The sequence below is a fragment of the Tursiops truncatus genome, chromosome X, assembly GCF_011762595.2.
Source record: "Tursiops truncatus isolate mTurTru1 chromosome X, mTurTru1.mat.Y, whole genome shotgun sequence".
Taxonomy (NCBI): Eukaryota; Metazoa; Chordata; class Mammalia; order Artiodactyla; family Delphinidae; genus Tursiops; species Tursiops truncatus.
Window position 1 is genome coordinate 28,937,698 of NC_047055.1, and position 19,410 is coordinate 28,957,107.

A 19,410-nucleotide genomic window follows, 5' to 3' on the forward strand; every position below is an offset into this window, starting at 1 on the left:
CTTTGGAAGTTTAAGAATGAGAACCCCTCTTGTCAAAACTACATAAAACTGACTCAAGAAAACTCAATGAAATTTACATATCGAGATGTCTAAGTTCCTATACTTTTTTAGGTGCTTACTGAATTTGTTGTGGGATCATGTGAAAATCTGTTTAACTCTTTGCTTTAAAGATCTTTTCATTTCATTATTAGTATTTTTAAGGGAGCAGGGTCATACAGGGGGCAAAGTCCACCTTGGTTAAAGCTTTGTCAGAGGGAAATACACTAGGGTATATGAACTAATTAATTTAGACCAGTTGTGGAGAGGTTAATTTGAAAAGCTTAAACTGTACAATTTTGAAAAGACCTATTGTTATATCACTTTGTAATGCAAGGAGCGCACATCAGATGTAAATAGGTTTTGTTCCATAGAAATCTATGGAACTCAAGTCAGTTAACTGATAAGGTTTGTTTGTGACCACCGCATTTCTGTTAGCTTTCTGTTAAGTGCTGGTAAAGTCCTAGAGAAGACGTTGTTGTCAAGTTACATAATTCTCTTGTTAACCTGTTTACACTGTTTGTATGATTAGACAGCCTTTTCTCCCAGCTCAGAAAGGTGATAAAGTTGAGCCAGCTTAGATTTTGTGAACCTAAATTCTGAACCAAGGTGCTTTCTGTGCTATTTCTTTCCTTATCTCTCTCTTTCCTTTTGATTAATGTTGAACTTATAATACCCAGGACAGGACTTGCACCTTGTGATCTGAGTAAGTAATTTGCTGTTTTCATGTCAGGACTTACAAGCTTTCTGTTTTCGTTTTTGTGTTAAAGAGAACTGGCCTTGCAGATGAAAACCAACCGAGGAGTGTTTTCACTTCTGATGTTAACAGACAGGAGAAGATGGCACTGAAGCCACCGAAGTCTACCAGAGCAGGTAAAAAACACACCCCAACCCCCCACTCCCAAAATAGCCCTGGCAGAAGTTGTGAAACTTTTGCAATTTCAGACAATACATGTCTCTTCCCCCAAATCAGCTTATGATTCTCTCATGGTTCTTCCATTAGATACAGATATTAGCTTGTTTTAGGAAAATCCAATTATTATGACTAAGTCAGTCCAATGTATAATTTTCAGAGGGTCTTACAGTCTTTTACCCCATCGAGGAAGCTGTATCGGAACAAAATTGTGATCACTCACTGGAACTTTCCTGTGGCTGGTATTCAAGAGGAAAGAACCAAGCCACTTTCTAGTCCATAGCAAAACGGTATTTTCTCACCTTCTACATTCCCAGGGAAACTGTGGAAAGTAATCCACTATAAATGCCCAATGGTATTGAATTGTTTTTTAACTATTTAGAAGGCTTGTTTCAGCCCCTCTGTATTCTGAGCAGAGGTATGAGAGGTGGGGAAATGTTGAAAGCTGAAACAAACACTGTGCTGTGATAGAATAGAATGGGGTCTGGTCAGTAGAGTCATGTGCCAGAGGGATTTGTTTTTCAGAAGGAGCAGGGGGAGGGGAGGATAGATTTATATCGAGTCATCTTTGTTCTCTGCCTCAGTCCACCTCATGAAGAAATTAAACTAGGAATTAGGAACCCACCATCTGGCCATGATACAGCAGCACTTGACCTGCTTATAGCTGTGAATATTCTCATGGGCACAGTAATCCAACTCTCACTGTGCATTAGGATCACCTGATGTACTTTTTAAAAATTACAGATGGCCCTGGATCCATTGCTAGAGATTCTAATTCAATTAGTTCAGGAAATAGCATGTGCATTTGTATTTTTAAAAAGAGCCCTAGGGGGTTCTAATGTGTGGCCAGGGTTGAGAACCACTGGTTGAGTCTAAGCCACTAAGTCAATCAACCGTAAAGCAGGATGCGGGAAGGAGTAGAACTGGGGAATAGTGAAGTAGGCTGCTAGGTAGGAGTAGTTGATATAATGTTATTTAGCATAGAGACTTTTACAGGGTGTATCTATTGAGTCATCAACAATCATTTCATACAGCATAATGGATTGGCAAAACGAAAACAATATTACCTAATATGAAATTTTAAAAACTGGACCATACAACATGTTTCCTCTCTGATCTCAATTCAAAAGGGTAAGACAATCCAATAATAACCACCCAAAGATTGGCATTTATAGCTGTAGGTATCTTCTCTCAGGCCTTCCCATGTCAGGCCCCTGTGGCTCTAGCCATATTGATGTTACCCTTTTCACATACCACCCTATGGCATTGCCCATGCACTGACTTTTAGAAGCCAGAGGAAACCTGAAAGGAGGAAAATTTTTACTGCATCCCATAAACATACTTCAGTATCTCTGGGGCTTCTTAACTGCTTGTGTGTTATTTGCTATGGTTCCAGTAGGATTCGAAGATGAGAAGATATTTCAAGTACCTTCTACGGAAGAAGAAACCAGAAGGTTTTCAACTCTCCCAGCCATGCTACAACAGCCGGCTGAGCCGGATGAGCCAGTCTGGTTCTCCCTGGCCAAGAAGAAAGCCAAAGCATGGAGCCGCGTAGAAGACGCCACGCAATAAATAGCTCCTGGGTGGAGTATCAGCATTTTAAATGATAATTGCCAATAGCTGTATTAATGTCACGTAGTGAATTATTTACTGTAATCATTTTTATTACGCATAAGAGCCTTAAAAGGGGAATTAAAGCTAATAATTATTTGAATGAAACAGATGCCATGAATGCCTAACCTTCAGTACAGTCACTGCCAGCATCTCAAAACCCAGCTTTTCCTCTATAAAAACTATGTAAAATGTAAAACAGAAAGATAGATCAATGGAACAGGATAGAAAGCCTAGAGATAAACCCACGCTCATATGGTCACCTTATCTTTGATAAAGGAGCCAAGAATGTACAGTGGAGAAAGGACAGCCTCTTCAATAAGTGGTGCTGGGAAAACTGGACAGGTACATGTCAAAGTATGAGATTAGATCACTCCCTAACACCATACACAAAAATAAGCTCAAAATGGATTAAAGACCTAAATGTAAGGCCAGACACTATCAAACTCTTAGAGGAGAACACAGGCAGAACACTCTATGACATAAATCACAGCAAGATCCTTTTCGACCCACCTCCTAGAGAAATGGAAATAAAAACAAAAATAAACAAATGGGACCTAATGAAACTTCAAAGCTTTTGCACAGCGAAGGAAACCATAAACAAGACCAAAAGGCAACCCTCAGAATGGGAGAAAATATTTGCAAATGAAGCAACTGACAAAGGATTAATCTCCAAAATTTATAAGCAGCTCATGCAGCTCAATAACAAAAAAACAAACAACCCAATCCAAAAATGGGCAGAAGACCTAAATAGACATTTCTCCAAAGAAGATATACAGATTGCCAACAAACACGTGAAAGAATTCTCAACATCATTAATCATTAGAGAGATGCAAGTCAAAAGTACAATGAGATATCATCTCACACCAGTCAGAATGGCCATCATCAAAAAATCTAGAAACAATAAATGCTGGAGAGGGTGTGGAGAAAAGGGAACACTCTTGCACTGCTGGTGGGAATGTGAATTGGTACAGCCACTATGGAGAACAGTATGGAGGTTCCTTAAAAAACTACAAATAGAACTACCATATTACCCAGCAATCCCACTCCTGGGCATATACCCTGAGAAAACCAAAATTCAAAAAGAGTAATGTACCAAAATGTTCATTGCAGCTGTATTTACAATAGCCCGGAGATGGAAACAACCTAAGTGTCCATCATCGGATGAATGGATAAAGAAGATGTGGCACATATATACAATGGAATATTACTCAGCCATAAAAAGAAACAAAATTGAGCTATTTGTAATGAGGTGGATAGACCTAGAGTCTGTCATACAGAGTGAAGTAAGTCAGAAAGAGAAAGACAAATACCGTATGCTAACACATATATATGGAATATAAAAAAAAAAAGGTTCTGAAGAACTTAGGGGCAGGGCAGGAATAAAGACGCAGACGTAGAGAATGGACTTGAGGACACGGGGCGGGGGAAGGGTAAGTTGGGACAAAGTGAGAGAGTGGCATGGACATATATACACTAACAAACATAAAATAGATAGCTAGTGGAAAGCAGCTGCATAGCACAGGGAGATCAGCTTGGTGCTTTGTAACCGCCAGGAGGGGTGGGATAGGAGGGAGGGCGGGAGGGAGGGAGACGCAAGAGGGAAGAGATATGGGAACATATGTATATGTATAACTGATTCACTTTGCTATAAAGCAGAAACTAACACACCATTGTAAAGCAATTATACTCCAATAAAGATATAAAAAAAACCTATGTAACATGTTTGCACTGCTGTCAAACTGAGAAAACTTTAACTTTGAACAATGCGCTTTAGAAGGGAGAAAGCTAAAACATTTTGTTGGAGCAACTAAGAGGTGGTCATTTCCTTTGATCAAATAAATTCATTCTAATGGAAACATCCAGATGATTTGGTGCAACGATTGGCTCCTAGGCTTTATGAGCCTAGTTAAATGCTTCAGTTCTCTGGTTACTGCTCCAAACTTTGCAAAGCCCCCTAAGAAGAGGTGGTAGAAGTGAAAATTCTGGGTCTCCAAGAAAAATGTTGCACAGCCAGTCCCCCAATCAACCCACTGCCCTTTGAAACACCTTCTTTGTATCCCTGAGGGCTCCCAACACCTGCAACTTACACAGAGCTCTCTTTCCACGTGCCCCATGTCAACGTGTCACAAGTCTGGCAGCAGTGAGCACCTTCCTATGGGGCATAACATTCCTCGGGGATTATCATGCTTCTCTGCATCGTTAGCCCATCAGTGTTTGACCTTTTGCCCCAGTGCCACTGTGACCCTCCCTAGTTGCTCAGAAGTGTACTGCACTTCATACATATCCTATTTTTAAAGCACTTAAGATCCTGTTGAAATTCAAAATCCTGCAGATTCCAAAAGCTGTGCTTTCAATGGGGCAGATGGGAAGCCTTCCACAAGGAAGTCTGGGGCCACTAGAGAGCTGTCTTATGCCCTGGCTCCAGCCTTAAAGTGGAAATCTCCGAGTAGCCCAGTTTCTTGTCCGTTTCCCTCAGCAGTCTCTGTTTTAGAAGATTTTAACCTAAGACAAGACTGCACCTTCAAAGCCACAGAACAACTGACTTTCTGCTAACGGGAAGCCTGAAGTGATTGAAGCAGCCTTTCCCTGCCCTCATTCCTAGAGGCACACACACCTCAACAGTCACTAGGCTGGACAGCCCCCACCTCCCCAGTGAACCACTCCCCCCCAAGTCCTTCCCCTCTATTCCAACCCCAAGCACATTAAACACTAATGGAGAGCTCCCTTTGGATGCCTGGACAGTACCTAGCTCATTTTCTCAGGAAACCCAGAAGTGTCTTAGTATACCTTTCACTGTGTCTGCCTCTGTCACCTTGGGGCTACTTTGCTTAAACAGAAATGCAGACCTAGACATAACTGTGCCTTTAAATCCCAAGTAGGGTGCTGCCTCATGCAAAAAACAAATTCAGAGAGGCTGTGAGGTGCCAGAGCTAATTTAAACCCTTGGTGCTTGGTTTTCCTGATGATTGTATAATGTGATATTGTACAATCATATGCTAGTTTTGCGTTTTCTCTGTAAAACATCTATTTTTCCTCATACTATATCTTTGCCTTTTTGATAATGCTAGGTTTTTTGGTGTTTTTTTTTTGCGGTACGCGGGCCTCTCACTGTTGTGGCCTCTCCCATTGTGGAGCACAGGCTCCAGATGCGCAGGCTCAGCGGCCATGGCTCACGGGCCCAGCCACTCCGCGGCATGTGGGATCCTCCCAGACCGGGGCACGAACTCGTGTCCCCTGCATCGGCAGGTGGACTGTCAACCACTGCACCACCAGGGAAGCCCCACACGTATTTTTTAACACCGTCGGTTGTAACACATCTTAGCAGATTCCACTTCAGGTTATACTAAGTGTTTTTTCAACTTCTTCAAAAATATTTGACCCAGAGTAGTTCCATGCGGACTGTTCATAGCTACTAATCCGTCAGTCATTTTAAACTCAGCAGTCACCCACCTCAGTCCTAGTCTGCTCAATACTGTTACTGCCAAATTCCTAGGATGACAAGTATGAAAATTTTGACATGTTTTGTTAGACAGTGCAAGTACTACCAGGAAAATCTCAGGCAGGTCTTGGAACTCAAATCTCTCCCAAAGTAAATAAAAATGCTAATTGACTATCTGACTATACCTCTCATATCTGTTCAAGAAGTCCCATAGCTCTGCCACTTGGCACCCCAAAGACGAGCTCATTAGGAAGCTGCCAATGAAAAACAGCTATGAAATGACCAAGATTTACTGTGACTAATCATTTCAGAGCTGAGTCCTAATTCACACATAAAGAACAGTAGTACCGGTATAGGATATGATGCTAAAACAGTGCTTCTGTCCATACAATGAAAGGTGATCTTTCATTTGGAGTTCAAGCTACCTTCAAGCCCCTTATTGCTCACCCCAATTTAACAAAAAGTTGCTACATAGCTTAACACCATCAGAGTCAAGTCTCTGTGACACTCAATATGAAGTAGACACAGCAGCTAAATCAAAAACATTCAAGGAATTCAGACAAACCATTGTCAAAATACTTGGTAATAACTGTCCACTGGTAGAAAAGCATGAGGGGTATGTGGGCCTTTGTATAGTGGTTTCTGCAATTTCTCTTTGTGATATTTTACTATCGATAAGTCTAGCTGGCAAAGATAAATATTTCATTCATGAATGAGCACACTGCTTCACCACTTCCAGTTCATCAGAAAGTTTCTCTACCTCTTATGATCAGAGACAAGAAGGCCGGTAATAGTTCTATGGACTTGTTAGGAAAAATCCAGTCCAATGCGGTCTGCCCTTCATAAAACTCATATATGAAGAGAGTCCCAGAAAAACAATGTAAAAACAACAATTCAGCATTGACTCCTTAAATAAACAGCAACAGCCTAGCAATATTAATACCATCTGTTGACCCATGAAGTTATAGGACATACACTACAGATCCTAGCCATTCAATCATTCACCAGGCAAGTACTGAGTACACACTTATATACCCAGGGTTGTGTTAGAGAGGCCTCACTCACAGATGTCTGAGTCTCATGACTTGCTCTAGTTCATGGTCTAGAGGCAGACAGTTGGACAATGATGACACAGGTGTCAAGTGCTAAAACAGGGATGAACACAAAGTGCTATGGGAGTATGGGAGAGAGAATGATTAACTGGGACAGGGGAAGGAAGGAAGTGGGTTGGTGCCTGGGAAGGTACTCAAGGGGAAGCATTTCACCTGGACCTTGAAGGATCACTGGGAGTTTATCTAGCAATGAAGGATAGCAGGGAAAGGGTAAGGAGGTCTCTGCATGGAGAGAAAACAGCCTGCATAGTAGAAGAGATGTGTGTGCATGTGTCCCTGTCTAGGGAATGAAATGGCTCCAGCATGGGCAGCGTGGCAGATGGGCCTGGAAAGCAGATTGAGGCCATAATTATTACTACTAATAATTATTACTACTAAAATTATTACTAAGAAAGTCTTCTACCTCCTATATAAGCACATATTCCTGTTTGTGCCACCAATCCCTTCCTCTCTTGCCTAGCTCAGTGCCCTCCCATCCTTTTCACCTCCTACCCAAACCTATCAGTTTTATTCATTAAATCATGCATTTACACATCTACCAAATTTATTGGGTAACTTTCAATGTACCAATGCCACTCGCCATTGGAACTGTCGTTTGTATCTGTTCTTGTTTGACACATGAAACTCAAGGATGGCAGAACTGTCCACAGTCCCCATCTTACTGTCTCCCCCACCATCATTCCTGGGCCCTTCTTGGAGGGGTTGGCTGAGACCTCTGGAAGCTGGGCCCTCCCAGCTGCACACAGTGTTGGTGTTTCGATATATTTGCCAAGATTCTATTCATATTTATACTCAATCATATCCTCTCCAGTTGTCTCCTCTACTTCTCAGCAGGGCCGAAACACAACATGATGACTGCTGTCAATCATGAAGTCTCTGGTAACAAGGTGTGCACCTAGAGCCTCTTCTTTGTGAAGGGAGGTGGGACTGGGCACTGGGCTTGCCATGGAGAAAGCTATTGTCATGGAGCAAGGTGTTGCCAATGAAAAACTATAGCTATGAAATGACAGGAGTGAAGAGGACCCTGGAGGAGATGATGCTTTTGCAGCGGCAGCAAGCTATCTCCCTAGGAGGTTGGAGCTGGGTCCAAGTCCCTGGGAGTGAGAACTAATTGGCACCAGCAAACAAAGAAGACAAGAAAATGCTGAGCGAGTGTGCCTCCGGGAAATACCTAAAGCAAAATGGAGGGAGAGTCTCCTCCCAGCTCTCATATTGGGACTCTCTTCATGGCAAGTACGTGGCCCAGAAGTCCATGGGTCAGTCTCCAGGGCCTCAGTCATCTGCCTGAGCTCGCCCAGGGGTGCAAACCCACCCAGGACGTCCCACTCCCTGTCACTGGTGTTCAGTTGCTGCCTGCCGTCCGTCTCCAGCCATCCACCCATAACTTCTGATCTTCTCCAAGTCAGGAAGTTGGCACAATCCAGGATTTCAGATTTCCTTAAGGAAAGGTGCTCTCTTTCCCCACCCTACCCCTTGCTAGTCAACAGAAGTGACCACGTCTTTTCCCTTTGCAGATCCGTCATCAGGGTCAGGGGGGACGGGGGAGGGACCCAAGGCCACAACAGCTGGAAGAGGTTTTCACTTCCTGCCGGGCATGGCAGGGCACACTCCCTGAAGACCAGTCCAGAGCTCTCCTTTACAGCCCGCCCCCCAGCTCACCGCCTCCGGGAAGCCTTCTCTTCTGCATCTGCTGCCCCTGCCCCCCCACAGGCTCTCCTGGTTGCACTGAGATGTGTGGACATTGTTTGGCTCCCCTAGAAAAGCACAGGCCCTTCAGGGGGACGGTCCAGATCTTCTTCAAGTTTGTGACCCCCATGGTGTCTGCACAGGTAGCTGTTTGTTGACTGAATCACGAGGCCTTTGGAATCCCTCTTCTCACCATCAGTGGCGCTTCTCTTCTCCCTGCCCAGGGCCTGTCTACAGAGGGCCTTCCCATCCTCTTCCTGTCTCTTTGGCTCCTCTGCAGGGCCTCCCGGGAGGTTTCCGCTCCCACGGCCGCCTGTGATGCTTGTGGTGCTGTGATGGCGGATACAAGGAGGGACTGCGTCCCCCCCACCGTGAGGCCTCGCCCCCCCCCCCCCACACACACACACAGGGAGTGACTCGTCCTGTCCCTGGCCTCCTAGACCGCCGTGTCACAGCCAGACCGGGCTGTGGGTGCTCACCGAAGAGAAGCACCCACATAGGAGTGTCATCTGCCTACAGGAGCCAAAAGCCCTGGGGTGAAGAGCACAGGGTCCTCAGGCCCAGCACCTCCTGCTGTTCGTGGAAGCCACGGGAGGGGCAGGGGACCGGCAGGAGTGCCGGGGTCTCAGGACTTGATCTTGCTTGCACATCCCAAGGGGGTCACTGCACAGGCCTGTGACCCGGAGCCCCTGGGAGTGGCGTGGAGTATCAGGGCTCCATCCCTCCTGCTGAGCAGGAGCTGCAGCCCTGCCGGATCCTGGTCCCGGCTGAGCTGGCACCGACAAAGGCCCCTTTTCACTCACGGGCTCCCCTAGCTTGTGGGGTTTACATTTTTTCCTCAAGGCTCAGCTGTCCTCCCCAATCTGAAGCTCATTCATCATTCTTGGTGACTTTAACATCCACTTGGATCACCCATCCCACACCCTAGACTTTCACTTCCATTACTTCTTTTTTATGAGTGTGTGGTGAAGGCAAGTACAGCATTTATTGCCAGGTACCAAGAAGAGTAAGGGTTGGCTAATGCTCAAAAGACCTGAACTCCCTGATGGCTTTCAGGGAAGGGGTTTTAAATGCAAGGTGAGGGAGAGGGTCACTGGGAATGTGATCAGCTCCCGCACAGTTCTCTGATTGGTGGGTGGTGAGGTAACAAGGTGAGGCTACAGGGGTTAACATACCCATCTTCTGGCCCCAGCCCGTCTGGGGACTGTGTGCTCACTGCTCAGCACCCTCTGTCTGGGTGGGGTCTGGTTTCTGCAAAACAACTCCGAAATGCATCAGCTGCTTCTTGGTCTCTGAGGTGCGCTCTTTAATTTGTAATTCTACAACTCTGCTGATCTTTGAGAGTGTCCTGGAGAGGCAAGAAGCAACTGCAGTTCACCCTGGGGACACAGACACTGGTGACAGCCATTCCCGGGAGCTCCCTCCGCTGTGTGGACACCAGTGCCAGCAAAGCACCATCGTGGAATCCGCCCTCTAGCTCATCAGCACCAAGATCCCATGACTGCTTTTTGTTTTTATTATTGGAGTATAGTTACTTTACAATGTTGTGTTAGTTTCTACTGAATGGCGAAGTGAATCAGCTATACGTATACATATATCCCCTCTTTATTGGATTTCCTTCCCGTTTAGGTCACCACAGAGCACTGAGTAGAGTTCCCTGTGCTATACAGTAGGTTCTCATTAGTTACCATTTTATACATAATAGTGTATGTATCTCAATCCCAATCTCCCAGTTCATCCCACCCCCGTATGGTGTCCATACGTTTGTTCTCTGCATATGTGTCTCTATTTCTGCTTTGCAAATAAGATCATCTGTACCATTTTTCTAGATTCCACACATATGCATTAATATATGACACTTGCTTTTCTCTTTCTGACTTACTTTACTCTGTATGACAGTCTCTAGGTCCATCCAAGTCTCTGCAAAGGACACAGTTTCATTCCTTTTTATGGCTGAGTAATATTCCACTGTATATATGTGCCACATCTTCTTTATCCATTCGTCTATTGATGGGCATTTAGGTTGCTTCCATGACCTGGCTATTGTAAATAGTGCTGCAATGAACATTGGGGTGCATGTGTCTTTTTGAATTATGGTTTGCTCTGGGTATATGCCCAGTAGTGGGATTGCTGGGTCGTATGGTAGCCATGACTGCTTTAGCTGGTCTTTTCTACAACTTTACATCAGATACTCACCTCTGTGATATGATCCTACACGAGCCTTTTTCATCACCAGAAACTGCTCCATTTTGAAAATTTCTACTCTAGTGCTACAGTTCTTCAATCCCTTCAGATTACTTCTCCAATTCATTGATTCCACCACTTTTTTACTCTTCATCTGCCCATCGTTTTCTCCATTTGCCTCCTTACCCGGTGTAGAGTCCATCCATTAACATTGTTATAATCACTCTGTGGTAGGGAGAATGATGATCCACCCCTCCGCCAAGGATGTCCACAACCTAATCCCTGAAATCCTGTGAATACTTTAGGTTATATGGCAAAGGGAAAATAAGGTTAAAATGGAATTAGCGTTGCTAATCAGCTGACCTTAGGATAAGGAGATTATCCTGGTTTATGCCGACAAGCCCAGAGCAATCACAAGGTTCCCTAAAAGTGGAAGAGGGCATTAGAAGAGAAAACTGGAGAGATGGCAGCATGAGAAAGACTCAGCCCAACGTTGCTTGCTTTTAAGATGGTGGAGGAGGCTATAAGCAAATGAATGCAGGGAGCCTCTAGAAGCTAGAAAAGGTTCTCCCCCAGAGTCTCCTGAAGGAATGCAGATCTGCTGACACCTTGATTTTAGCCCTGTAAAACACATTTTGGACTTCTGACCTTCAAAAGTGTAGGATAATAAACCTGTATTGTTTTAAGCCACTAAGTTTGTGATCATTTGTTACAGCAGCAATAGGAAACCAATACACACTCCCTTGTTAAAGTCAGTCCACTTCCTTTCTCCTCTTAGCTGCCTATCATATCCACTAGGCAAAACCCCAAGCCTACTTGAACCACATGGTTCTTTGTCTATATTGAAGCAGCTGAAAATATTAAAAATTGCCTGACTGGTTTGGCCACAAATTTGTGATCACAAGCACACTCAAGACTGCCTGGCAACCTCACTACGCTTCCTCTCCATCTCAAATCCTTGACAACTTCACCATTCAACACCCAAGCCTCTCTGTTCTTAGCTTCCTCATTTCCAATGATTTGTCATCTACTCCCAGTGCCACGCCCAGGGTCCCAGACCTTTCTTAATGAAAATCGACATTACTTCCAAAAATCTCAACTTCAAGCATCCCACACTCTTATATTTCCAGTCTGGTCCTCTTGTTCTTATTATGATCCTCAATGACCACCATATGGTCAAAGTCATGGATCACTTTTCTAATTCTTATCTTTCTTGATCCGTCAGCCACAGCTGTCCACACAATTCTTGAAATAGTCGCCTTTTGGCACTTCTGTGGCACAAGTCTCCTGGGGTTTTTTTTTTCCCGCTTTGGTCACTGTCTACCTGATTCCCTCAAACTGGAGTTTCTCTGGGTTCTGTTCTGAGACTTACCTCTCTGCATTTTCTTTCCCTAAGTGATTTGATCCTTTTTCATGGCCTGAAAAATAGCCCAAATGATGATAATTTCCAAATTGATATATCTGACCCAAATTTCTCCTCTGAGCTACAGTGTCATAACAAACTCTACTTGACATCTCCACTTGACTATCTCACACATATATCTTTAACCTGAAATGGCTAAAATGGAATTCTTTTTTAAAAATTGAGGTATAATTGACACATAACATTATATTAGTTTCAGGTGTACAACATAATGATTTGTATATATTGTGAAATGATCACCACAATAAGTCTAGTTAACATTAATCACCATATATAGTTACAGATTCTTTTTCTTGTGATGAGAACTTTTAAGATTACCTCTTAGCAACTGTCACATATGCAATACAGTATTATTAACTATAGTCGCTGTACTGTACATTACATGCCTGTGACTTATTTATTTTATAACTGGAAGTTTGCACCTTTTAACCTGTTTCACTCATTTCATCCACCTACCATTCCCCTGCCTCTGGCAACCACCAATCTCTTCTCTGTATCTATGAGCTTGTTTTATTTTAAATTTGGATTCCACATATCAGTGAGATCGTATGGTATTTGTCTTTCTCAGTCTTACTTATTTCACTTAGCATAGTGCCCTCAGGGTCCATTAATGTTGTTGCAAATGGCAAGATTTCATTTTTTATGGTTGAGTAATATTCCATTACATGTATATACCACTCTTCTTCTTTTTTTTTTTTTTTAATTTGGCTGCACCAGGTCTTAGTTGCGGCAGGCAGGCTCCTTAGTTGTGGCATGAGAACTCTTAGTTGTAGCATGCATGTGGGATCTAGTTCTCTGACCAGGGATTGAACCCAGGCCCTCTGCATTGGGAGCACGGAGTCTTATCCACTGCTCCACCAGGGAAGTCCCAATACCACATCTTCTTTATCCGTTCATCCATCAATGGACATTTAGGTTGTTTCTGTATCTTGACTATTGTAACAAAATGGAATTCTTGGTTTGCTCCTTCTCCCAATTTGTTCTTCCTCCTGTCTTCTCCATCCTAGGAAACAGCACTTCTTCCCACCCAGTGGCTCTAGTCAAAATCCTGCTATCCTTCATTAATTCCTTTACACAACTTACATCCAAAATATCTCTTAAATCTGTCCATTTCTCACCTCTTCAACTGCTACTGTCCTAATCCAAACCATCACCATCTCTGATCTGACTACTCAATAACCTCCTAATCCCTGGAACTCTATGAATATGTTAGGTTGCATGGCAAAGGGGAATTAAGGTGGCAGGTGGAATTTGGGGTGCTAATACTGGAGGGGTCTTGCCCCCCCATTAGATCCTCTGCACAGCAACCAGATCGATTTTCTTAAAATATAACTCAGATTCTTTCACTCCTTCTACTTAAAAACCTTCACTACTCATGGATAAAATAACATACAAACTCCTTATTCTACCTTATAAGAACCTGTGTGATCTGGCCTCTGCCTGCCACTGGTCTCATAGTTTCTAGAACACGTGAAGTTCTTTCCTGCACATGCAGTTCCATCTGCTTGAAGTTAGCCATGGTAAGAGTTGAAGCTGGGTCCTTACTCCCCACTCCCATCTAAGTGTTGTTTTCTACACAAGGGTACCCAGCTGAGGTGTAGAGTGAGCTGAAACCTAGCCCACAATCTACTGTCCAAGCTGTACGCCATGGTGTGGGACTGTAACTCCCTAGAGAAAGTGCTTTATCTCTTGACCTCAAAGTGACAGTGAGCACTTAGCACAAGTCAGCAGGGCTATGTGTGTTCAGAGAAGAGTTAATTTTTCTTTTGGAACAAAGGCACTCTATGGGCTGGCAGAAGCCCTGTTTCAACTCTTCCTATAGTTGACTTCTTTTTTGTTAACTAAAGTATAGTTGATTTACAATATTATATTATTTCAGGTGCACAACAAAGTGATTCAATATTTTTATATATTATACTCCATTTAAATTTATTACACAATAATGGCTATATTTTCTTGTGCTGTACAATATACCCTTGTCTCTTATTTATTTTATACATAGTATTTTGTATCTCTTAATCTCCTACCCCTATCTTGCCCGTCCCCACTTCCCTCACTATTTTGTTTTCTATATCTGAGTCTGTTTTTGTTTTGTTATATACATTTGTTTATTTTCAGATTCTACATATAAGCAACAACAGAGTATTTATCTTTCTCTGTCTGATTTATTTCATTAAGCATAATACTCTCTAGGTCCACCTATGTTGTTGCAAATGGCAGAATTTCATTCCTTTTCATGGCTGAGTAATATTCCATTGTATATATATACCACATCTTCTTTATCCTTTCATCTGTTATTGGGTACTTAGGTTGCTTCCATATCTTGGCTATTGTAAATAAGGCTGCTATGAACATTGGGGTGTATGTATCTTTTCAAATTAGAGTTTTCCTCTTTTCCGGGTACACACCCAGGAGTGGGATTACTGGATCATATAGTAGCTCTATTTTCAGATTTTGAGAAACCCCCATACTGTTTTCCGCAGTGGCTGCACCAATTTACATTCCCACCAACAGTGTATGAGGGTTCCCTTTTCTCCACATGCTTGACAACATTTGTTATTTGTGTTCTTTTGGTGATGGCCATTCTGACAGGTGTGAGGTAATATCACATTGTGGTTTTGATTGTCATTTCTCTAATAATTAGTGATGTTGAGCATCTTTTCATCTGCCTGCTAGCCATCTGTATGTCTTCTTTGGAAAAATGTCCATTCAGGTCTTCTGCCTATTTTTTGTTGTTTTTTTAATTGAAATATAGTTGATTTACAATATTTTGTTAGTTTCAGGTGTACAGCAAGGTGAATAATTTATATATATGTATTTTTCCATTATGGGTTATTACAAGGTATTGAATATAGTTCCCTGTGCTATACATTAAATCCTTGTATTCCCTATGTATTTTATGTATAGTAGTTTGTATTTATTATTCCCATATTCCTAATTTATCCCTCCCCTCCTTTCCCGTTTGGTAACTGTAAGTTTGTTTTCTATGTCTGTGAGTCTGTTTCTGTTTTGTATTATGTTTTATATTCCACATGTAAGCGATATAATATTTGCCTATGACTTACTTCACTTGGTATGATATTCTCTAGGTCCATCCATGTCGCTGCAAAAGTTCTGCCCATTTTTTAAATCAGTTGTTTGCTTTTTTGATAATAAGTTGTATGAACTGTTTATATATTTTGGATGTTAACCCCTTATCAGTCATATCATTTGCAAATATTTTCTCCTATGCAGTAAGTTGTCTCTTCATTTTGTTGATGGTTTCCTTTGCTTTGCAAAAGCTTTTAAGTTTAATTAGGTCCCATTTGTTTATTTTTGCTTTTGTTTCCTTTGCCTTATGAGACAGATTCAAAAGAATATTGTTATGATTTATGTCAAAGAGAGTTCTGCCTATGTTATCTTTTGGGAGTTTTATGGTTTCAGGTCTTGCATTTAAATCTTTAAGCCATTTTGAGTTTATTTCTGTATGTGGTGTGAAGAAGTGTTCTAATTTCATTTTTTTACATGTAGCTGTCCAGTTTTCCCAGAATCACTTGTTGAAGAGACTATTTTTTCTCCACTGTGTGTTCTTGTCTCCTTTGTTGTAGATTATTGACCATAAGTGTGTGGGTTTATTTCTGGGCTCTCTATCCTGTTCCATTGATCTATGTGTCTGTTTCTGTGCCAGTACCATGCTGTTTTGATTACTGTAACTTTGTAGTATAGTCTGAAGTCAGGGAGCATGATACCTCTAGCTTTGTTCTTTTTTCTCAAGATTGCTTTGGCTATTCAGGGTATAACTGACTTCTTATTCTCCAAGTCTCAGTTCAATGTCACCTCCTTGAAGAAGTCTTCTCTCACCTCAGTCATTTTCCATCTCAACACCATGTCCATTTCCTTCATAGAACTTATCACCATCTGTAAGTACAGATTTGCTTGTCTTCCTCACTGTAAGCTCCATGAGACAGAGTCCTTGTTTGTCTTGTGCAGTGCCGTATTCCCAGCACCTAATACACAATCCCTTTCTGAGAAATGGTAATTGATGAGAAAGAGTGAAACTCCTGGGGAGAGAATGTAAAAAACAAAGCGACGACCTAGGTTAGCACCTTGCCCAGGTTAGCACCTTGCTCAGGTGCTGCCTGCCATCCTGATTGGCACTAGAAAAAGTCTCTGTGTCAGGGGAAAATGCACATTTGGCCAGCCATTCTCAAATACAGCAGCACGTTAGAATCCCCTGAGGGTTAAAAGATAATAACATGGCCACTCCTCCCTGCCACGTCGAGGTACTGATGCAGTCTGGGTGGCTCTGGCAGACATTCTCAGTGCACTACCTCAAGACTGCCACCGGGTGGAGCGGTGGGACTGTGTTTTGGAGTAGAGGTTGGGCTTTGCTATAGGTAGAGAGAAGACAAATTAAAAGTTTTTGTGGGTTTTTGTTTCGGATGTTTGTTTGTTTGTTGGCAACTCTTACCTCAGACCTTATTCCAGGAGGCTTGGCTAGGCAATGCCTCCAGGAAAGTTCTAGTCCTGGATTCTTTTCCTTGTCCTTCCAGGTTCACAATAATAATAAAAAAAACTACCTAAACCTTCCCTCACCTCTCTTAACCTACCTCCACAAAGCTCCACCACTATTCTCTCACTATGGCCCTCCACTTTCCTTTTTTTCCCCCAGCTTTATTGAGATACAATTGACACATAACACTGCATAAATTTAAGGTGTTCAACATGATGATTTGACACATGTATATGCTGTGAAGTGATTACTACAATAAAGTTAGTTGACACCTTCATCACATCACGTAACTACCACTTTCTCTCAGAACATTTAAGATCTATTCTCTTAGCAACCTTCAAGTATATAATACAATATTGTTAACAATAGTCACCATGGCTTACCTTAGATAGCCAGAATTTACTCGTCTTATAATGGAAAGTTTGTAGGCTTTGACTAACATCTCCCCATTTCCCCCAGTCCCCAGTCCCTGGCAACCACCATTCTACTCTCTGTTTCTATGAGTTTGGCTTTTTTAGATTCTACATATAAGTGAGATCATACAGTATTTGTCTTTCACTATCTGACTTATTTCACTTAGCATAATGCCCTAAGGTCCATTCATATTGTCATAAATGGAAGGATTTCCTTCTTTTTATGGCTAAATAATATTCGTGTGTGCATGTGTGTGTGTATCACATTTTCTTTGTCCATTCATCTGTCAATGGACACTTAGGTGGTTTTCATGTCTTGGTTATTTTGAATAATGCTGCAATGAACATGAGGGTGCAGAAATCTCTTCCAGATAGTGATTTCACTTTCTTCAAATATATATCCAGAGGTAGGATTGCTGAATCATATAGCAGTTCTATTTTTAATTTTTTGAGGAATCTCCATACTGTCTTCCATAGTAGCTGTATCAATTTACAACCCCACCAACAGTGCAAGAGGTTTCCTTACTCCACATCCTCAAATAACACTTGTTATTTGTTGTCTTTTTGGTGATCCCATTCTAACATGTGTGAGGTGATATCTCATTGTGTTTTTGACTTGCATTTCCCTGATTATGAGTGATGTTGAGCATCTTTTCATGTACCTGTTAGCAATTTGGATGAGTTCCCTAGAAAAAAATGTCTACTCAGGTCCATTGCCCATTTTTTAATTGGATTATTTGTGGTTTTGCTATTGAGTTGTATGAGTTCCTTATATATTTTGGATATTAGCTCCTTATCAGATATATGGTTTTCAAATATTTTCTCCCATTATGTAGTCTGAAATGCCTTTTCATTTATTGTTTCTTTTGCTGCTCAGAAGCACTAAAAAGTTTGACATCGTCCTACTTGTTGATTTTGGCTTTTGTTGCTTGTGCTTTTGGTGTTTTATCCAAAAAATCATTGCGAAGACCAATGTGAAGGAGATTTTGCCTTATGTTTTCTTCTTGGGGTTTTACAGTTTCAGGTCTTACATTTAAGCCTTTAATCCATTTTGAGTTAATTTTTGTGAGTTGTGTAAGATAGGGGTCTACTTTTATTCTTTTGCATGTGGATATCCAGTTTTCCCAACACCTTTTATTGAAGAAACCATCCTTTCCCCATTGAGTATTGTTGGCTCCCTTGTCAAATATTAGTTGACCGGATATGGGTTGGTTTATTTCTAGGCTCTATTTCTATTCCATTGACCTGTGTCTGTTTTATGCCAGTGCCATGTTATTTTGATTACTATAGCTTTGTAATATAGTTTGAGATCAGGATGTGTGATGCCTCCTACTTGGTTCTTCTTTCTCAGGGTTGCTTTGGTTATCTGAGGTCTTCTGTGGTTCCATATGATTGAATTGTTTGTTCTATTTCTGTGAAAAATGCCACTGGAATTTTAATAGGGATTGCATTGAATCTGTAGCTCTACTTTTCTTTCTTTTCTTTTTTACCTTTTTATCTTGTCTTCCTCTTTTCTTTTTAGGAACCGCTCTGTGCTGTGGTTTCCTTACCTGTAAAATGAGGATAAGGGTAGCATTGTTGTGAAAGTCTAAGGAGATACCACATGCCAAATTGCATTGATCTATCTTCATAAACCCTCACAATGCTATCCTAATCCACGTAGTAGTGGTAGCTCTTCTGTTTAAGCCAACAGTTTTATTAATGTCGATTTTCAAGAACATGTATTGATATTATGTAGAGTGAGTTATACCTGAGAAGTATTTGGGGAGAAAATCTCCACACACCACTACCCTGCCTTTTGTTATCCATCATTAACCAGCCTATTAGTGAACTGGATGGAGAAGGGGCAGGGGAGGTAGCAGAAGAGCTAATAAGAGGTGTTTTGTTTTCACCTGAAAAATGGAGATAATAATAGTGCTTTATAGATTTGTTGTATTAAATGAGTTAGCACATGTAAAAACTTAGAACAGAACCTGGGACATAAAAAACATGAATTCTCTTGGGCTTCCCTGGTGGCGCAGTGGTTGGGAGTCCGCCTGCCGATGCAGGGGACGCAGGTTCGTGCCCCGGTCTGGGAGGATCCCACATGCCGCGGAGC

The 19,410-nt window shown here is 42.0% G+C and overlaps 1 protein-coding gene across 1 annotated transcript in view; it reads left to right on the forward strand.

Annotated features, from left to right (window-relative positions):
• Positions 1-2,887, forward strand: part of KIAA1210 (KIAA1210 ortholog) — a 37,168-nt gene extending 34,281 nt beyond the window's left edge. Inside the window, 2 exon segments of the mRNA XM_073798875.1 lie at positions 807-909; positions 2,346-2,887. Of these exon segments, the coding sequence (XP_073654976.1) occupies positions 807-909; positions 2,346-2,521 (279 nt within the window). The 3' untranslated portion in view covers positions 2,522-2,887.
• Positions 2,888-19,410: the final 16,523 nt, after the last annotated feature.